This window comes from Astatotilapia calliptera, chromosome 17 (genome assembly GCF_964374335.1).
Source record: "Astatotilapia calliptera chromosome 17, fAstCal68.1, whole genome shotgun sequence".
Classification (NCBI taxonomy): Eukaryota; Metazoa; Chordata; class Actinopteri; order Cichliformes; family Cichlidae; genus Astatotilapia; species Astatotilapia calliptera.
Genome location: NC_137438.1, coordinates 17,437,489 through 17,458,129, shown reverse-complemented (window position 1 = coordinate 17,458,129; position 20,641 = coordinate 17,437,489). Strand labels below are relative to the sequence as shown.

The 20,641-nt window shown below is 39.9% G+C and overlaps 2 protein-coding genes across 4 annotated transcripts; both read left to right on the top strand.

Moving 5' to 3' along the window:
- Positions 1 to 3,593: 3,593 nt before the first annotated feature.
- socs2 (suppressor of cytokine signaling 2) lies at positions 3,594 to 9,977 on the top strand. Of its 3 annotated transcripts, none has more exons than XM_026147444.2 (3): positions 3,594 to 3,654; positions 7,791 to 8,001; positions 8,956 to 9,977. In XM_026147444.2, exons 2-3 carry the CDS (start codon positions 7,875 to 7,877, stop codon positions 9,435 to 9,437), a joined length of 609 nt encoding a protein of 202 aa, XP_026003229.1. In that variant the 5' UTR covers positions 3,594 to 3,654; positions 7,791 to 7,874; the 3' UTR covers positions 9,438 to 9,977. The 3 variants fall into 3 exon arrangements, with proteins under 3 accessions (XP_026003229.1, XP_080148008.1, XP_080148009.1); XM_080291882.1 differs by lacking the exon at positions 3,594 to 3,654 and adding an exon at positions 4,587 to 5,034; XM_080291883.1 differs by lacking the exon at positions 3,594 to 3,654 and adding an exon at positions 4,669 to 5,083.
- A 4,779-nt stretch (positions 9,978 to 14,756) lies between these two features.
- cradd (CARD and death domain containing adaptor protein) lies at positions 14,757 to 20,131 on the top strand. Its single transcript, XM_026148199.2, has 2 exons — positions 14,757 to 15,163; positions 19,016 to 20,131. The coding sequence occupies exons 1-2, from the start codon at positions 14,851 to 14,853 to the stop codon at positions 19,318 to 19,320; spliced, it is 618 nt and encodes a 205-aa protein (XP_026003984.1). The 5' UTR covers positions 14,757 to 14,850; the 3' UTR covers positions 19,321 to 20,131.
- Positions 20,132 to 20,641: the final 510 nt, after the last annotated feature.

Sequence of the window (20,641 nt, the reverse complement as noted above, 5' to 3'; positions counted from 1 at the left end):
GTATTCTATTATGATCGTGTCAGACAGAAGTCCGCCCACCTGCTGTTCAAACCTTCTGATTGTGAGGGGTAGCCAACCAGAACAAAAGTTGTCCTCCTGGGGGAGGAGTGAAACAGCTTGTTTCGGACAGAAAGACAGATACAGGCCCATTATCTGAGACTCGGGTTACAGCTCCTTCAAATGGAAGCAGATGAAAAGAAATTCATAAAAAAAAAAAAATCTAATTTGTTCCAATTTTATGAAACACCAAAGACAAAAATGGTAAGGACGGGTCCAATACTCTGATTAAATAAACTGGGGCAATGTGTTTGAAGTTGCTTGGAGACGATTTCTAGTCATATTAGACATTGTTATTTAAATGGCTGGAAGATGAGCAGTGTGAATATCATGTTCAGGGTTTAAGCAGAGAAGCTGCTGAATGTGATCTGAGGGCATCTGTGTGACTGTGGTGCTGCAAAGGACCAGCAGGTGGAAGCAGAAACCAGTAAAAACGGCAAATAGAACCCGAGAAACAGTCTTTGTTTTCAAACAAAGTCTTTATTGTATTTTGTTTTGAGAAAAAAAACAATACAGACTATATGAACCAAAATAAATACAATACCAGATTATTAAGCATGCAAAGATAGTTAGGAATTATCAACATGTTTTCTCAGTAATATTTAAAAATAAATTATAATTATGTCACATAGGTCAATAATAGCATCACAGTATGTTTTAATAATACCAGCCGCCATGCTTTCAGCAAAGGATATGAATGTTATCAGGTAGCACGGGATTTTCCAATAGATCCTGTTATGGTGTAGCTGATATCTTCAAGATGAACGTGACCCATGACTTCTCTTATCCAGTGGCCAAATCTTGGGGGGAAAGAGTCCTATTTAAAAAGATCCGCCTGGCCAACAGAGAAGAGAAGGTGTTCATATCACTCTCTGTGAAGTTTCCCACTTTGAAATTCCTCCTGGAAAGGCTGAACTTCTCTTAATCTGCTTAATGGATGTCTGTCTTCTTGTTTCTGCTTTAACAAGAAAAAAAACAACAACAAGAACAGACAATAGTTCTTCCATTATCTTAATCAGGCTGCCCAGCTACTCAACTTCTGAAGGCTGATCACACAGGAAGTGGCGAGTGCTGGTTGAGCGAACAGCCCAACGTTTGTGTTGAACTTGCTGCAGCGCTCTGCTTGTACTACGACAAGTTTTGCACCTGTCAATCTGAGATATAGACGTCATACCTCACCGAGGTCAAAGTTCAAATGAACCTGCCAGGGGCTACCGTCAACTTAGCGGGAAACTGTGCAGCGAAGGTACTTCGTATGCGAGACGCTGAAGAACTAAAGCCTGCAGTTCCTTTGATGTCCAGCAGGGGCGCCAGCAGTGAATCAGTCTCATGCTAAAATGCTCAAAATTACAGCAGAAATAAACATGCTTACAGCATTTTTATATCTCACTGTTCAAATTGGACTGAGGCTTATTTCACATGTGGCTCATATAATCTGTGGATACAGACTGATTACCAAGTTAGTTAGCATTATGACATAGCACTTGTTTCGCTTCTGGAAATAAAAAAAAGACTATAGTAGTAGGTAAAGGGAGCTAAGCTTCAAAATGAGGATGTCGGGTTTGGTAACTAGTGATGTGTGATACCACTGATTTTCTTTCCAATCCGATACCAAGCAATATTCAGGGTGGTATCGACAATACTGATCCGATACCGATACTTTGTACAAAAACTTATTTTTATTTATTTTATCTCAAATTATAGTGTCATAATAATTACAGGACATCAGATTACTTGTTCTTATCACTTAATAATGCAGAGTTCATCATATAGAAATAACAAAACTGAAGTTGTGCTATTTGAACACCTTGCCTGCCTGCAGCACTAAAGGACTCCGTGAGAGACATCTGTCTCGCCCTAGCAGCACCTGTCCCTCTCCTCTTCAGTTCACCTCTGAAGGAAATCTCGGTCCCCGGTTTCTCCGTGGATCGGGTTTCCTCCGAGGCGTGGGCACCTATAAGCAGAGTTTTGTCTTTACCCTATAAGATTCAAAATTATTCAAAGTAACACTCAGGTATGCCGTTCAGCGGGTTAGTTACAGCGCCGGGAGTAGCTTGGGAGAACAAGGAAACACAGACTGCTTCAGGTTGCTTTCCCAAAATCAACTCAAAGGTTTATTCATCATACAACAGTTTATATAGAGGAAAAAGGTTCGTGTGTCAGCAGATTCTCAGTTCAAACCGGTACAGACCAAATAAGGAAACGTCTTCCTGCCTTGTGAGCAGAGAAGTATCCTTTGTATAGTTTATCAGTTCAGCTACAATTTATGATTATCCCAGCAAAATACACTCCTAGACATAGAATATAGAGTTCTTTCATTAGTGAATTCTGAAACAAACCACCTGGCCTTTAACAAGCTCTTTTCTAGGAGATAAAGAAGGGAGGATGGGAGTAAAGAAGTGATCTCTGTGGTATTTTCGACCTTGGTACCAGCCTGTGATTCTTACACATTAATTCTTGGGTCACAGAGAAAGAGAAAAACAACTAGTAAATGGGCCTTATTGAGTAACAGTTTTCCTGTATAATATCACTATAAAACAATATCCTGTAAATGCTACCATGGTATCAAAATATCACAACAACCTCAACATACGCTCGTCATATTCTGTGATATGATTTACTCTGAGGTGTTTGACAAGGTTAGTGATGTTGCCACAACCATACATGCCAACCCTCCCAATTTTTCCGGGAGAATCCCGAATTTCAGTGCCCCTCCCGAAAATCTCCCGGAGCCACCATTCTCCCGAATTTTTCCCGATTTTCCAGCCGGACAACAAAATTGAAAAACCATATCGCAGAATTCATAGCGCGGCCCAGCCTATTCCAGTTTCCAACAATGGCGGCAGCTGCTTAGATTTAATATTACTCTTATTTCGCTTTCTGGGTCGCAAAAAAACTTTTAACATATTTTCATGTGAGAATGTAGCTGTGTAAACTTCAAATATCTGAGCCGATCCAAACATCGTTTTCAAACCCCCGCGGTCTTTTGCTACTCGGGTTAAACATGATATAGTCACTTTGATAACTTAAAAATGTTATTGTTCGGCTTTTTCAGTGTTTTATTTGTTCGTGACTAAATCGATTTGGCTGAGATTAAAGTTATTAGATTAGATTAAATTAAATGTAACTTTATTAATCCCTCAGGAGGGTTCCTCCGGGGTTTTCACACAGCTGAATAAACGTCAAACAGAAAATAATTAAACAGAAGCGTTTACGTCAGCGCCCGGTTATGTATTAGATAGCAAGGAGCAGACGGCAGTTTCACTCCAGCTCGTGACGTACTACCCGGCTTTCTTTAGACCGGGTCCTCAGGTGGAAGCAGCCTCTGAATTTGGACACTGTTGTAAAGGCTCACCTTTCAGCACATTCACTTCATCAGATGCACTTTCTTCTTCTTCTTTCTTACAGTTATATTGGCGGTTGGCAAACAATTGAAAGGTGCATTACCGCCACCTACTGGCAGATGCACTTCTTGTCCTCACCTTTGATTGGGGGTGGTGCTTGGCCTTAATTGCACTCACCTGTCACTCGTTATATAAGAACTGCACTCACCTACTCCCTCACTCTTTCTTCACTCCCACACGGGCGGCAGCTGAGGTGAGTTTCTCTTTGAGTCTCCTGAGTTCATGTATCATTTTGAGTTACTTAAATCATACTTTGTCCCTTTTAGTGATAGCAGTCCATGTGTCTTTCCTTTACCCGTTATCTAATTAAAAAGACAAAACCTGCAAATGATTGATGACTGCTTATTCTCATTCTAATCGGATGAGTCCATGATGATGACTAATTAAACCCTGAAACTTCCTTCCTCCAAAACAGACACCCCGCTGTTTCCCGGCTGGCCAATAATAACTGTGAGATTTAAAGTATTTTATCCGATAAATAAACCATGTAAAATGTATTCTCCCCCCCCCCCCCCCCCCAACAGCCCTTTGAATGTCTCCCTAGTATGGCCACAACACCTCACTCTTGGAGCACTTTTTTTGCCACATGTATGGCAAACCACGTCTCAGCTGTTTGTGGAGGTAAAATACTTCTGCACAATTAGGCTCAGCCATTGTTGTGAGTGCGCACACCAAGGGGCTGCCAGACATTTATACAGCTGTATTTCGCACATGACTATGGAAGAGGAAGTAGTTCTTCTGAATGTAGACAATCTGAATGTTATAGTTTCTTCCCACTGTGTTCCTGTTATGATGAACTACAAATTTACTCTAAATTACTAAAATATCGATATTTTAATGTGAGAATCGATTCTAGAACATAAATGATTGGTATCGGAGGAATCGATATTTCAGGATCGATCTGCACATCACTATTGGTAACTATCATTTATTAAACAGTGTTATATACAGTGACATATAGGAGGCGCTAGTTGAGACTAAGAGATGCATCACTGCAACATGGGTGATCTTCACTTTGTTTTCTGTGTGGGCATTAACACCTGGTTTGAGTTTAATGAGAGAGAGCCTGTGAGTGACTCCAGGTGGGTCCTTACAGAGACAGGAGGACCAACAGCCGCATACGTCAGTCCACCTTAAATCGTGGCACCACGTGACCGTGTTCCTGGAAAGTTCCTGGAAATGCTGCCTTTGTGTTTATGGTGACATTGGTTCTTAGGCAGCTGCTGGACTCGGTTGTGTCCAGCTCTCTGACGGACGTTCGGACGCTCGATTACCCGCTCGGTGCTTTTCGGTCTCTCCGGTAGCTGCCGGTGCGCGGTTGCTCCCCGGGTGGGACTGGGTGTCAGAGAGACGGCAGGGACCTCCGTTTATCTGCACTGTAACCCGCCATTTGTAAATCGGGAAAGACAAGAAAGAAGGAAAACCTCCAGCAGCGGAGCGTTTCTCGGGATTTGGATTAGAAGTGTTACTGGGGACATGTCGGGGCCCCCCCCGAGGACACATCGGCGGCAGCGCTGCTGAGCCCGCCGTGACTTTTAGCTAGACAGCAGCTAGCAGGACGTAAAGCAGTCAGGTGCGTGTGCTTGTTTTTATCACCAACATGTCACCAAAACTCAAACCAGGTGGGTAAACACGCACCCAAATAGACAAGTAACACGCCGATAATACGCTCCAGACTGCAGAGCCTTCTGCACTGACCTGTGCTCCCAAGTTCGATTATTTTACCCAGAATAATGGGAGCCCTTCTACTGCCTGTCGAATTGCGTTCACATTTAGAATAAGCTTCTCGGTGTTCTCATCTGATTAAAACGTAATAATCTAATTTTCCCGCTATTTTTACAGCCCATTCTTCAGTTCGGCACACAATAACTCCCCGTCCAGGTTTTGCTTTAGGAAGGGCTTTTTTTAAATCATCGTTGAAGAACTGTTCATGTTATACCAAATTCTACTCAATTTTTTTTTTTTTTTTTTTAAGGGGTATTTATTATTTAAGGGGTATTTATTATTTTCTTTTTTTTGGGTTGTATGGAAGCCCCAAACGCAATTTCATTGTTCTTGACAATAAATAAATAAATACTAAATACTAAAATTCTTCCAAATTTATCCCCGTGCCCAAAGCTGTGTAGATTTGAATAAAAACAAGCGGATTTATGTGTCCTGCTTTACACAGCTCTCCTTTCTATTCCGTCCACAAAGTTACATCAGCGTTCAATTTTAATTGTAATAAAATTAATTTTGCACTACTCACTGCTGTTTCGCCAAATAGAATTTAAACTCGAAGCCACTGTAATATTTCTTCATGACCTCGGCGTAAAAAAAAAAACAAAACCCCAGAATATTTGTTCTTTCCTGACAGCCTGTTCCTCGGTTACACCAAATATTTTTTATTATTATTAGCAGCTATACGTGCAGAATTTTTTTTTAACAAATTCTATTGTAAAATCGCCTTAATTTGTTTCCGAGGTCAGAGTGCAAAGTCGCTTATAAAAACAGTGATTTTTGCGTCCTTTGTCCTCTGCAGTCAGACATAAAACCTCACAGCAGGTTTTAAACTGTACGCTTAGTTTGCTTTTTCCAAATAGCCCAGTTTTTCCAAATTCAGTTAAAATTCTTGTAATTCTCATTCTTCACGGAAGCCACTGTTGTAGACAACAAGACATCAGAGTGCAGTACTGATTTGTGCACACAGGAACAAGCAGCCTGTATTTATTCCGTTTCTTCTTGTGTTTGCCCTGCTGGCCTGAATACTAAGCAGGTTATTCCACGGGGGGAAATGGAGATCTCTCACCAAATTCTGTGAGAAATTCAGCTGCTTTAAGGCTGCCTGGAATGTAAACATGTGGCCTGTCCCCCAAAGTCCACTTTGAACAAGAACCACCTCACCTGACTGCTTTTTAAGGTGGAAAAATGAATTAATCTAACTTCAGTCTGCTGTTATGTGCTGAAACATTCACATACTTTCTTTGTTTAAACACAAAGCAGTCAAACAGCATTTGTTTCATGATGGACAGACGAGGAACTTAAGGTGTCTCTTTACTCTATTAGTTTAGTTAATAAGATTTCACCTTCCACCTGAGTTAATTTAAAACTGCCACTATATCTGCTGCACAGAATAAAGAAGCTGGTCTCTGAAAGATGTTTGGAGGTTTGTCTTTGCAGAGATAAGTTGCATAAGCACTCAGGAATGTGAGATAACAGAGTTAACCTAACAGAGGACAGGAGTAACACACCGAGCCCTTCAACACATTTCTCATCTGAATGATTTCCACTATTTACTCAAATATAAAAGCATTAAAGGGACTTCGGCAGAGTGCCAGTCTAAAATGTTTTAACTTTTTATTATTGCTTTATTTCTCCCCAGTCTTTAAAACACTTTAATGATAGTTATGGTGAATATTGGTTGTTTTTTTGGTTTTTTGTTTTTAAAGGCCACACAAAGCAGTTTTAACCAGTGGTCATAAATGTGGACTTTTTTGACTGGAATTTGGTAAGAGGGGAAAAAATACTGCTCAGTTAAAGCCATTGAAAATCTTCCTGTAGTGACGAAATAAACAATACTCTTTGATAGGCACTATGTACCTTTTTTTTTTTTTTTTTCACATCATCAGTCTTTTGGCATTGACCTTAAAGTTTCTTCGCTTTTTGTTTTTAGCTGATGTGTGTTTGTGATTATGGTTAAGGTTTAAAGTTGAAATTCCTTTCTTATTGTCTCATATGAACTTAAATTTTTTTTAAATAATAACAAAGATCCAGGAAAATGTGATTTTGGCTTTTTTCTTTTTATTTTTTTTACTAATTTCTCTGTTTGGACAAAAAAAATGCCTCTGCAGAGTTCAGATGTCAGGTTTGTTCAAAAACATTCAGCCTCCTCCCCCCAAAAATCTACAAATCTGACACCCAACAGTTTTAAACTTTCAATCAGTTTGGTCTTAAATCTGCACTTTTTTTGACTGGGGTTTGGTATGAGAGAGACAGTATACCTGTTTGTTTTAGTGCTGAATTTATTTATTTAGAGGTGATGAGTCAATCTCGTGTTTTACAGTCAGCTGATTGATTTAGTGAAACATAAATCTGCCTCTGTCTGATCTGTCTTTATGAGTAATATTGTCTTAAAGATAAAGCTCCTTTATTTACCGGCTCACTTGAACGTAAAAAACGCTGAAATGTTGAGAAATAAAACTTTCTCTTGTTGAGTTTCTGGTTAAAAATGTTTTCAGACTTCATTCAGGCTCTAAAGTATTTTTGGATCAACTTTTTTTGAGTGGAGCCTGGTGTGCAAGCCTCATGTCAGATTTTTCTTCTTCACTGGTTTTTCTCCTGAACTTCCAGGACTTTGACACTGTGGTGTGAGCAGTTGCGCCCTGTAGACTTTGTCCATGTCTCAGCTGTGGGCCTGAAGGTCGGATTTATCCAATGACTTGCCAGTCCTCAGAGTCCACGGAAACCATCGAGAGTGACAGACGAGCCGACAACAATACCGCCGCTGTGGAATCTGACGAGAGCCGCATTGCCGCTGCCATGAAGGAGCTCAGAAACACGGGTAGGAAAGATTTACGCCTCCACAGTCTCCATCCAGAGGAGAACAGCTGGAAACCAAAGCCCAGCAGGTGGAGTTTCCATCCTCTTGTTTTTTATTTTTTTTATTTTGGCAGATTTAGGGGGGGGGCACATCCAAAACTAAAAAGGCTCACCTTAGTGCATCAAATAGTCCTGTTCAGGAGGCTGAAAAATCACAAACACAGCAGATTTTTCTTTAAAGCATGATGGTTAACAGCTCCAGAGACGTTGCAGCGAGTCTTCAGGTACCCAGCCGCCACAAATCAGCTGATTGATTTCATTCTCAGCTCATAACATGAGCAGCACTGCCGTCTCTAAAGGTCTCCTTGGCTGGTTTGGGCAGTTTCGCACCACAGCTGCTGCATTCAGTGACAGACAGGGGAACAGTGAAAGGTGTGCACTGTATGTTGTTTCACACACCTGAAAGAATCGGTGTGTGTCTAGGTGGCGCCATTACTTTCCACCAGGCAGATTCACAAAAACATTTTACTGTGAAACAAACGGGAGCTGCTCTTTTGCAGCCATCCTGATTGGTTGGTTAGTTTGGTCATTTTGTGGTTTTAACCTGTTAAGTTCCCATTAATAGCTAGTATAAAGGTGCGGTGAGCAACAGTGACGTCACATGTTGGTTTCTGAAGTCCTGTTTCCAACCAAGACTTTGAGTAATTATTTATTGTTGGAACAGCAAGGGAGACTGGGGGCGTGGTTTCAGATTAAGATATGGTCTCAGCAGGACAGTGGGAGGGGTTGGTCATCTCCAAACACTGACACATACAGACAGCTCGGTCACTGGGTGCTGCCCCTGAGCAGGCTTCCAAAAGTTGGCTAATCAGAACAAACTGAGCTTTTAATGAGACGGGTTAAAACGGGTGGTTTCAGAGAGAGGATGAGCTGGGATAAAGGGTTATTCTGAAGTTCATCTTTTGCTTACTGTCAGGTTGGTACTGGGGCAGTCTGACGGCTAATGAAGCCAAAGAGATCCTGCAGGACACCTCCGAAGGCACCTTCCTGCTGCGGGACAGCTCTCAGAGAGATTACCTCTTCACCATCTCCGCCATGACGTCAGCAGGTCCCACCAACCTGCGGATCGAGTTCAAACACGGCAAGTTCAAGCTGGACTCGGTGGTCCTGGTGAAGCCCAAGCTGAAGCAGTTCAAGAGTGTGGTCCACCTGGTCGAGTACTACGTCCAGCTGTCCAGGAGCAGCGACAAGGCGGCGTCGGCGTCAAATTCTCGGGTCTCTCCGGTGCCGCCTAATGGCACAGTGCAGCTGCTACTCACCAAACCCGTGTACACCTCCACGCCATCCCTGCAGCACCTCTGTCGCATCACCATCAACCAAAGGACACGGCAGGTTCAGGATTTGCCGCTGCCCAACAGACTAAAGGACTACCTGACGGAATACGCCTACAATGTGTAAGGACTGATGTCATCTTACCACTGACTGATCCCATCGTGTGCTGCTCTACAGGGTCACGCAATAAGCTGCAGTGTCGATGTGCTCTGAGTCTGCAGCCAATCACGCTGGAGTCAGAGGGGAAAGGTCTGATGGAAACGCCGTGTCACATGACCCCTCCTGACCACAGCTACCTCTCTGCTCTGTGGTGACTTGACACCTCGTCGTCCCCTCACCTTTACAAGATCATCACTTTTCAGAACATCCATTTTCCCCTGAATCCATATGCTGATTTTTAAAATGGACCAGATAAATCTGAAGTATCTTAAGGTATTAATGTTTACAGTGGTTACTGATGTGGTCACTGATGTTACCATGGTTCTATGAAACGTCATATTACAAATACCATTATTTAAAAAGCTTTGTTATTAATTTTGCTTGTTGACACTTTGAGTGATGCAGAGGGGGAAAGTGGTGCTATCGGGCTGCCCCCAAGTTAATTTTATAAATAAAAACCAGAATATTGTATTTACCTTCATGAAAACAATAAAAATATTTCTTTTAGTTTTCAGGTTTGCTCTGCTGATGAATCACAGATTTGCACAGGTTTGGAAAACATTCCCTTTAAATTACAGCTGCAACTAAAGATTGGTAGTTGACTAATCTGTCAATTTTTCTTCAATTAGTCAACGATTATTTCAGTAACTCTTGTCCCTGTGGGCAAACTTCCTGTTCTAGGCTCCAGGACCTCACCTTCTCTGGTCTGCCCACCTGTGACTGTCACCCTGTTGTCTCATTCCACAGCAAATTCAAATAATTACCCAGGAAACGTGTGAATTTGAAAATAATCAAATGTATCTCTAGCATTACTCAATAGCACGGTCAGAATAAAAGTAAGTCAATAAAATATCAAGGAACATAAATTAAAATGCTACTTTAAACAGAAAAGTGTCCATAAACTCGAATAAAGCTTTGAATTTAAAAAAAATATATATATTTTTTTTGTTCAGGTTCAAAATAACAAGTTTCCGAAGTTTACAGATGATTCAGTTCATGAATTCACAACTGCAGTAGACATGCTCTGGAGGAAAGCTCACACTTGTCTTTGAGATGTTCCCAGCTGCTGATAAACATGCTGAAGATGCTCTCTGTCATGATTTCAGCAATTTGAGAGGTGCATCAGCCTCTTTTCAGAAATGTACTGGTTTGCTATTGGATTTCAGTCATTGGCTAGCAAAACTGAAATGCTTAGCAAGCATCCTGAGAGGTTTCTAACAGGTAAGCTAAAATAAACATTACTGTACGAACATGAACAAGGTATCAATGTGACGCACTGACTTAGCTCTCAATAACGGACTCATCAGAGCTGATGTAACAGCTCTAGGGTGACAGCGTTTGAAATGCTCATGCACTGCAGTCGTGGAAGGAAAGCTCCGTTTAGCACGGTCTGGTTTAACTGTTTAATTTTTGTAAAATACTTTCACTTTTTTTTTTTTTTTTTTTTTTTTTTTTTTTTAAATTTAATCTCCCTTTCAGTTTACTTCTGTCATCCACTTTTGCCGTTCACACAATGTTCTTCTTCGTTAGTAGTGAGTGCAGTCTTGCCAGGTGATAGAGGCGATGCTGCCCCCTTAGCTTCCTGTAGTGTATTGCTATTACAAAAGTGCATTCATGTGGTTTTTCTATAGGATGCATCTTAGTCAACATGATCAATTATAACAACAAATTGTAGCAGCAGGCCTACTTAAAATGACTTTTTTTTTTTAATGGAGTTTGGTGTCAGAAGAACGTAAACAGCAAATTGTGGGTTCATGGGTTACTAGCTTTTCTCTTTATTTCAAATCTAAAGTAAACAGTGGGTGTCCAGAAGCTGGCCAATCAGAAAGTATGCTTTTAAAAGACGAGGACTGAAATGACTTCACTAAACAAAATAAATAACTTTAAACTTTTAATATTTGTTTTTATTTCTTTAATGTTTTCTTTGCTTTTTTTATTTGTATGACTTTACTTAAAGTAAATAAGCTTTGAAAATATGGAGGGAAATACAAAAGCAAAAAAGAACAGAAACAAAACTAAAATATTTTTATTTTTATTTACAATATTTTTAAATAAATTCAAAAATTGTAAATAAAACTAGAGGTGTTAATACAAATACTGAAATATGTCCCATCTTATAACTTCATTATTTTGTGTGTTTTTAATTTCGTGCAGAGTTTTGGCCATGTTGGTCCTCCATATTTAACCTCTTTCAACCTGGTCACAGTAATTTAAGTGTTGAAACATGAATATTAATCGATTATTGATTAACCTTTTTTTCACATTTTTAAATGTTTATTATTGATCAAGTTAGTAATTATTGTTCCCATTAAGTTATTGATTATTTGATCAGTGAAAAAAAGAAAAAAATATGTTTAGACCAAATAGCGGTTCCAGATTGATTTTCTAATTGATCTTTTGATTGATTATTCGGCCTCTTCATGTTGGAAAGTTTCTGCGAGGATTTCTGTGGAAATAATTAACAGAAGGAAAACAAAAATCAGGAAATAGAATAATTTTCCATTTTTCTCCACCAGTCAGAGCTTGTCAGTCCCACCTGTAAACACAAGTAAACAGAGCCTTCTGATTGGCCGACAGACAGCCTGTGACAGTGAACGCTGGTGAGGCGGAGAGTCGAGGTGTCCTCGTGGACGTTCAGAATCAAAACAAGCTCCTCAGACTTTGTACCTGCATGTAGTAAATACTCAGTTTTCTTAAACTGTGATTGGCTCAGAGCTGTAAAGGTGCAGGACCTGTTATTTCTGTAGCAAGGAGACGGAAAGGCACACTTTCAAAGCTCAATTCATCAAATAACCTCAGTCTGCACCAATGAACCAGCTTCAGGCTGTGTGAAGACCTTCCAACCAAACTCAATTTAAATATCCTACGTTTTTATTACCAGTATCATGGTCTCCTAAATTCAGCACAGACACTGAGACCTGGTAAAAAAAATATGTTTATATCTTTATTTTATTTTACCAGGAAGTCTCACTGACACCATATCTCTAGCTTCGAGCCCTTACTCAGGAAGGAACCTTTAACTACAATTCAGCCAAACTCAATTCAAAAATCTAAATACATCCTGCTGGTGTTAGTAATTAGTCCCGATAAATTCAGCACCATCTTTGTTGTTGTCGTCATCATAATCATCAGGGTTTTTCCTGCTTACAAAAAGTTCTTGTTTTACCCCCAATGTAAAAGAAAAATCCCCAGAAATGTGGTGCAAGTGGGTGTGATTTGGATTAAATGGTCTTAGTCTCAAATATGTCTCCAAACAAAACAAAACCCGCTGAACCACCACATTTCACAAACATGTTTAACAAACCCTGACCAAGCCTCATTAAAAAGCTTTTGTTTTTAGGATTCATATTCACCCACCAGTGTTGATGGTTAATGCTGAGTCTCTGGAGCACATTTAACCAAACTTCATTCAAAAATTGCATGTTTTTTGGGGGGGCCTGTGGAATCTTGTGGTTGCCTCATTAATCCAACAGACATGCAAGCACTTAATTTAATGAAAAAAAAAACATTTAGTCATGGATTCAACCTGTTTGTTACCGTAGAAATGAAGGTTACACAAGTGACCATGTTATGTTTTTGTCAAGTTGTCCCTGATCGGGTACAGGGCGTCGATGCTGCATGCTCACGCTCTGTCACCTTTCTTTAAAATCATTTTCAAACATCCAATCACAGCTCAGCATCGGCCAAGAAGAAGGGGCAGAGCTGATTGGTCATGTAGCTGCTCAGGTAAACAGGGTGTGTCCTGTGATGTGTGTATAAGGAGGGCCAATCAGGGTGTTTGTTTGTGCTTCAGCCTTGATATCTGACCAGTTCCATGATGAAGATGACAAAGAGCAGCTGAATTAAGCATGGATGCACCAAGCAGGCAGGGCGTGTGCGCGTTCTTGTACATATCGCAGCCCCTGTGATCTGATGAAGTATATAATTAATCGTGTCTGTATTTCTGGTATGTTTCTGAAGCATGTAAACGATGAACTGATCAGCTCCTACCAGGAGATCAATAAATTTTATATGGTGCCTCATCAATAATGTCTCACTGCTGCTTATACTTCATGCTGTTATTGATTCACACCCACAGGACAAAACTATGGAAGCCCAGGTATGTGTGTAATAAATGGTTGGGGTTTTTTTATCATTTATTGAAAGGAAAAAGCTGAATATCTTCATTAATAATCAGATATTTTTTTTAATAAAAACATAATACAAAGAAACAAATGATGCTAATAAAATCTCTCTGTTAAATTTTGTTTCTCTGGTTAGTTTATGAAGGCCCATTCTTTATAGAAGCCTGAGTGTGCCAGGAAACCTGAAACGTGTTTATAGACTGGTCATATTTGTTGTTTAAGTTCTTCTAGCAAGAACTGCTGCAAGTTATTCCATTCATTTTCTAGATTTGTAGAAATAACAAATGTTCATGATTAAACTTCCTGGTGCTTTAAATTAAAGATGTAAAAATTTAGATTCTTTTCCCCACATTTTTAAATGTGCAAATGAGAACATTGTGCAGTAGTCAGCTTTATGAATTTGTCTCAGTGTACTGTTTTTCATTTGGTGGCTATGTATAAATTATTTTTCTCACAAATAAACATATGAATCACATATTATCAATAACAATGTCAAAAACAGATTCAGTTAACTGTAAATTGGTCTTTGAAAATAAAATCTTGTAATAAAGGACAATGTGACACGAGGTTTTGTGAACTCCATGGAAAATCTTTCAGTTTGGGGAATTTTATTTTGAATTCCTAAATGTAAGTATCTGATATATAACAAATATATTAACTTCTTTGGTCAGATTGTGGCTTTTTAATGAATTCGGCAGATATTTTATAAACGTTATTTTCTTTTTTTATTAATAAAAGATATCTTGTATCTATAAAATTACCCTTGGTTTCTAGCTAATGCTGTGTGTTAGGTAACGTTGCTCGATGCTATGGTACGCTGAACCTAATTCAATACTTTGTTTTTGAGGTTTCCTCGTGGATTTATTAATGAAGAATATTTATCAGTAAAGTGGAACGCTCTGCGAGGCTTCTTACCGAACTTCGGCGTACATTTACGTCACCAGAAATCATCTTATCAGAACCAATCTGCATAAAATCTGTTTTCCCTCAAAGTTAATTTTATCCGGGGTATAAACGCACGCCGAATTTAAGATCAACGACTAACCAATCCTTCCACGCAAATAGATCCCATATTAACCACCAATCTAAGCAAATTTTAGATTGTATTACCATAAAAAAATGTGAACGCAACGTGATTAGCAAAGACTTTGGTTCCGCCTGCTTGTTTCCACCCGAGCACAAAAACAGAGCAGTTGAAAGGTAGTTGTACAGCTGACACAAAGGACTAGTTTAATGATGTGGAACTGCTTATTTTTATGAGCTTCGGTGAAATGGACCCGGTGCACAGAGCCGTCCTCCGAAAACACCGGCTGGAGCTGTCCGGCCAGCTTCTGGTCAGCGAAACCATCGTTCCGTTTCTGTACCAGGAGGAGATTTTAACGGACGCGCAGGTGGAGGACATCGAGTCCCGATCCACGGAGAGACAGAAGACCCTCCGGCTCCTGGACCTCCTGCCGAGCCGCGGGCCCCGGGCCTTCCAATCCTTCCTGCGGTCCCTGCAGGATTTCAGTTGGGTCCGGGACCGACTGCTGCAGGAGCTCCAGACCCCACCTGAACCCGGACCCAAAGGTAAAACCAATCAGGGTGCGGGGGAATCATACCTCTCTACATAAACCCGGAAGTCTTGTTGGCAGAAACATGAGGCGCAGGTACTTTAGCCAGACCAGATCCAGGACACAGATCAGCCTCTGGGTCCTTTGTTTTAGGATCAGATGAGGGTCAGAGGTCACTGATGTTTGTCTGAGGAGACTACATCCAGTGTGACCAGGTCCAAATGTAAGACCACTTCTCTTGGACCTCTGTAACGTGGACTACATCAAAGACTCTGACCACTGTGAGTGGGTCACATTTAGTTCAACCAAACCTCATGGAAGTATTGTCTGATTTGAGGACTGAACCATGAAATAATTTCCAGAAAATTCTAATTTTTGAAAATCGACAGTTTATTGAACCATGTGACAAATTTATTTAAAACATAAATTACATTTCAGTTTTCTTATATGACTTTTAATTTGTATCACATTTGCTGCATTTGGCTTTTTTAATTGCTTAAAAATGGATAGTGCCATTTATTTTTAGGGGGGAAATCACACTGATGATTTACTGGGGCGATCGTGGCTCAAGAGTTGGGAGTTCGTCTTGTAATCGGAAGGTTGCCGGTTCGAGCCCCGGCTTGGATAGTCTCGGTCGTTGTGTCCTTGGGCAAGACACTTCACCCGTTGCCTACTGGTGGTGGTCAGAGGGCACGGTGGCACCAGTGTTCGGCAGCCTCGCCTCTGTCAGTGTGCCCCAGGTTGGCTGTGGCTACACTGTAGCTTGCCATCACCAGTGTGTGAATGTGTGTGTGAATGGGTGGATGACTGGATATGTAAAGCGCTTTGGGGCCCTTAGGGCCCTAAACAAATACAGGCCATTTACCATTTACAAGCCTAAAAACCCCACAAAAAATGTATGTAGAAATATAATACACTATTTAACATTTATCAAAATCAGAAGTGTTCGGCAGAACAAATTCCCCACTTAGAAAAATGGGAGGAGACTGATCTGCTCCAAGGAGGTTTGGGATTATGCAGAATCAGCATCATGTGAATGTGATCCCAAACATCTGGCTGGGAAGCTGCTGCCAGGTTCCTGGAAACCAAGAGGGAGGTAATAAAAGGAGGAGGTGGACGAGGGAGGCCTGGGCAGGAAAACAAACTCTTCCTCCTCCTCTGAGTGGTGGGTTTTCAGCCTCTCAAAATCCCCTCGTTTTATTTTTGTCTGAGTTTAGTTTCCCAGAATTTTCCTGCTGCAGCCGTTCTCGGAGTCCCTGATTTTGATTGTTTTTTCCAGGAAAGTCCCACGTCGTGCTGACAAAGTATTGATGCAGAATCCTGACCGTCTAATCCTGTCATCTCTGTCCTAATCTGAACTAAAATGTAAAGACTCAGACTTTTTAGTGTTAAATGTAACTTTCTCTCTGTTTGCTCAATCCTCAAATCCAAATCTTAGATTTGTATAGTTCACACTCATCTCATAACTTGGATTCATAAAATTCACAACTTTGTCACTTTTAATCCAGAAATTGTAAACTTCAGACACACAAGGTTGGAATTTTAAATTTGTTTTTACTTTAATTTGAAAATGTGGATTTTTATTTATAAAATGAATCCAAATGAATCGTGCAGGACTTCCTGTAGGTTGAAGTCATCCTGTGAGCTGGAAGTCTGAACACGGAGCATTGGTCTTAACGAGTCTCCTGACTTTGATTAAAGCCCGAGAGGAAGACTGTCCTCTTCTTTCAGTTTAAAGTTAATGAAACAAATAATCTGCAGCTTCCATCAGATGCTGAGTAAAAATCAACAGCAGTCATTTATTAATACAATAATGTGATCAACAGTTATCCACCTAACCCAACGTTTGTGGATTTGATACTCCATCATTGTCACAGCTGACGGTAAACTGTGTTTTGGACAAAATGAAGCTCTTTCAGTGATTAATGAAGTGATCAGACGGACAGACGGATGCCAGCAGATGTTCTATTTTTGATCTGTAGGCGTCTGAGTCGTCTCACTACCCCTCAGACGGTCAGAGTTTGGCCATCACTAGTTACCTGGTGTGGGGTTGGTCTGATCAGCGGCAGCAGAGAAGCCCTCTCACACCTGCAGAGCACTCTTCCATGGCATGCATTTTTAATTTCTCTTTGATGCTTGGGCTGATCGGGACCCGATGAATGTAAAAACAAAGAATTACCAGATTTTTGATTTTTTTTTTTTTTTTTTTTTTTTTTTACCTAATTTTTGTTTCTGAGAAAAATTAGAGCCACATATGAGGGTATTCGTTTAGATTTTCGATAGAACAGAGGCAGTATAATGTCCTCGTAAGTGGATAAAATGTGATGTCCACATATGTGGACGCCAGGTCCTAGGAGGTTACAGCAGCAGCAAACAAGCTTGGATTTTAAAGGTCATGTAAATTACAGTTTTTTTAAAAATAGATTTTGGTGGGCTCACGCCTGCCGTGCATGGATTCAGTGATGTCAGCATTTGAAGCAGAAAAAGGCAAAAACATTCTACACTTGTTTGTGTTCTGGCCGTTTGAATAAACTTTATTTGTTCTGCTGTCACTGGTTTTTGCTGTAACTTCAGTTCTCAGTATTTTAACGTAGGCAGGCGGTGGTGGGAGGGCTGTGCCGTTTGGTCTTCATTCATTGGACGGCAGCATCAACAACAACAGAAAAAATACTATGAGCTGTTGGCGTCATGTTTTCCTGTGAGGTCACAGTAACCACGCTTCACTGTTTGTTCAACCCCCGGAAAGTTCGAATTGCTCAACCAGCTGAGGTTACAAACAAACGGCACCCTGCAGAGCACCAACGGGCTCGGAGTTGCCCAATCCAAACAGCCATTCACTTCTGTTTGTCCTTATGAGGGTGTTAAGTTGAAAACATCACAATCCTGACAATACAAACCAAACATTCAAACATTTGGAGATAACATTTAAAATAAGATGTTTACAAACCAAAGCAATGTTCAGATTTAAAACAATTTAAACTGGAAATCTGTTAGATGAATTTGATATTATGAAATAAACCTGAAGAGGGCAAATATAAATCAGTCGATCAAAGTCTGCTTTTTTTTCTTTTTGAAATGTGAAAATTTAGTCCAGATTTGAAATAAGTCTGAATTTGTGATATTTCAGAATGACAAACTCCAAATTCAATAATTAGTTTAAAGAGAATTTCAGAAATAAACATGTAGTCTAAGAATAAATTGAAAAGTAATTATTAGAAATTCTATTTAAAAAAAATCTTCAGTTAAACCTGAATAAAGTCTTTGTCTAAGCAAATAAAAATAAGTCATATTTTGTGTTATTTAGAAAATAAATTCATTGTATTAGTTCATTTACAGTTTTGAGTTTTTGATACATCTGAATTTTCCCTATAAAACAACAAAACTGAATATATATGTTGATGTGTACAAGAAATAATTATATCGAAAATAAGTCATTAAGTCCAAAATCAACGAATTAAGATTACATTGAAAAGTGTTTTTTGTTTTTTGTCAGTACATATTCTGAGGTTAAACATGATTTTTTTTTTTTTTTTTTTTTGTGACAGTTTTGGTTTTCGGGAGAAGTCTAAAAAAAGTTTTAAACTGAATGTCAAAGAAACTTTTTTTCAAAGAAGTGTTATTGTTCATGTTATTGTTAGAAATTTGAACTCAAAGTTGATTAAAATCCACATTTTGAAATAAAAATGACAAAAACTGTGAAATAGAAATAAAAGTCAGGATTAAATCCAGAATCTGAAATTAGAACTGAGGTTCTAGTTCTAAGATGATAATGACATTATGATAATAAAAAAAGGTAAACAATGATTTTTTTTTTTATATAGGTGAAAGTTTATTTCCTTTGACCTTCCTGTTCTCCGTCTGTCTGCAGACGCCTGTCGGCTCCAAGAATCGGTTCTACAGCGGGTTCCCTCAGATCGAGAGTTGTCCCAGCTGGCGTTGCAGCTCGGTGCCGAGTGGGAATCGGTGCTATTGGATCTGGGTCTGTCGGCAGAGGTGTTGTTTCGATGCCGGTCCGATCACAGCCTCAGTTCTCAGGCGGCGGCGCTCGCTGGGCTGGTGCGGTGGAGGCGGGCTGAAGGGAAGCGAGCGACAGTGGAGAGGCTACTGCAGAGTCTGCAGAGCGCTGGCATCCATTCAGCGGTCCTGGAGGATGTTCTGAACGTTTCTTCGTAATGCAGAGAGACGCATTTCAAATGAAGAAAAAGACTGAAATCTGAAATATAATATTAGGGAAAAATATACATTTTTACACTTATGTTCAAGTTTTGAAGTGTTTTCAGGATATAAATCAGAAAAATCAAATTTAGAACAAACTGAAGCAGCCCAAGACTAAAATGTGCCTTTATTGCTTGTGTCTGTGGGGTTTTAAACTTTTTACATAAAACTGATGTGTGATGCTAGAATCCTTTTATTAAACTTTATATCCAGAGAACACATCTTTAGATGAATGCTTTGTAGAAAGTCAACAATATGAAACAAAAAGAGTAAATTTGTGGCATAAATATCAACTCATGACAGTAAAATCCTGTTGAAGCAACATAACCTGTCGAAGGTTTGGGATTAAAGTTCAGTCTGAGATTAGATTATGTTTGAAGATAAAAAGTCTGGATTCTGAGAGACTTCATTTCAAATGTTGAAGCAGAAAGTCTGACAGAAAGAGCAGAAATGTAAAGAGATTTAAATCCTGAGTTTGTTCTGAAGTGTGTAAAGTGACAGGATGACGTTTCTTCATGGAGCTGAATCATCAGCATACAGGAGCATCCTCACCTGCTCTGCTTCATGCTTCACTCATTGTTACTGAGGCCCAGGATCAGAGACAGAAGGATTACTGTGAAATGTGAGTCATGCTGAGCTGGTCTGTCAGCTGGAAGTGAACAGAATAAGTTACTGTGATGAAGCAATGCACTATCCCTTTAAATCCTGATCAAATAAAGTTGGACTGAACTTTTTCCTGAGAAATTAAATCAAATGTTTCCTGTAAAAACTGTGTGTGCAGTGTTTGTGTTTCTTCCTCCACCACCACCTCCTTCCTGGAAGACGACCCAGATTTGTTTCAAGAAAACCAAATATTTTAGTCCGAGGAAAACCTTCAGAGAGCCCTTTGTGCCTCCAAACACAGGCGCGTGCACACACACACAGTAACACACTCTTTAATACACACATGTAATAAAACAGTGTGACTCAGCCACACACACTAACACAGTAATACACTCTAAAAGGCGTGTAATAAAACATTGTGACACACACAGGAAGCTGTTCATTAATTCCTCAACAGCCTGCAGAGGGACGGCTTTCTGAGTTTTTAAGGTGGACTGAAGAGTTGAACTTTGTTTCCACAGTGACCGTCTGAAAAAAGTGGTTGAAACCACGAAAAGTTCACATTTCTTCAGTTACTAAATTTGCTTTTTCTAACAGTTTTTAAAAGACTTTAAAAAGTGAAACCAGATCCCGGGTTAACCTTTAACCTTTGAACTGGTGGTTCTGAGGAATGTTT

What these genes read in the sequence shown, in the direction of transcription:
- socs2 (XM_026147444.2), top strand. Translation starts at nt 7,875, where the DNA reads ATGACTTGCCAGTCCTCAGAGTCCACGGAAACCATCGAGAGTGACAGA. An exon ending in GAAGGAGCTCAGAAACACGG is followed by an intron (nt 8,002 to 8,955) that starts GTAGGAAAGATT and finishes GCTTACTGTCAG; the next exon opens with GTTGGTACTGGGGCAGTCTG.
- cradd (XM_026148199.2), top strand. Translation starts at nt 14,851, where the DNA reads ATGAGCTTCGGTGAAATGGACCCGGTGCACAGAGCCGTCCTCCGAAAA. An exon ending in ACCTGAACCCGGACCCAAAG is followed by an intron (nt 15,164 to 19,015) that starts GTAAAACCAATC and finishes GTCTGTCTGCAG; the next exon opens with ACGCCTGTCGGCTCCAAGAA.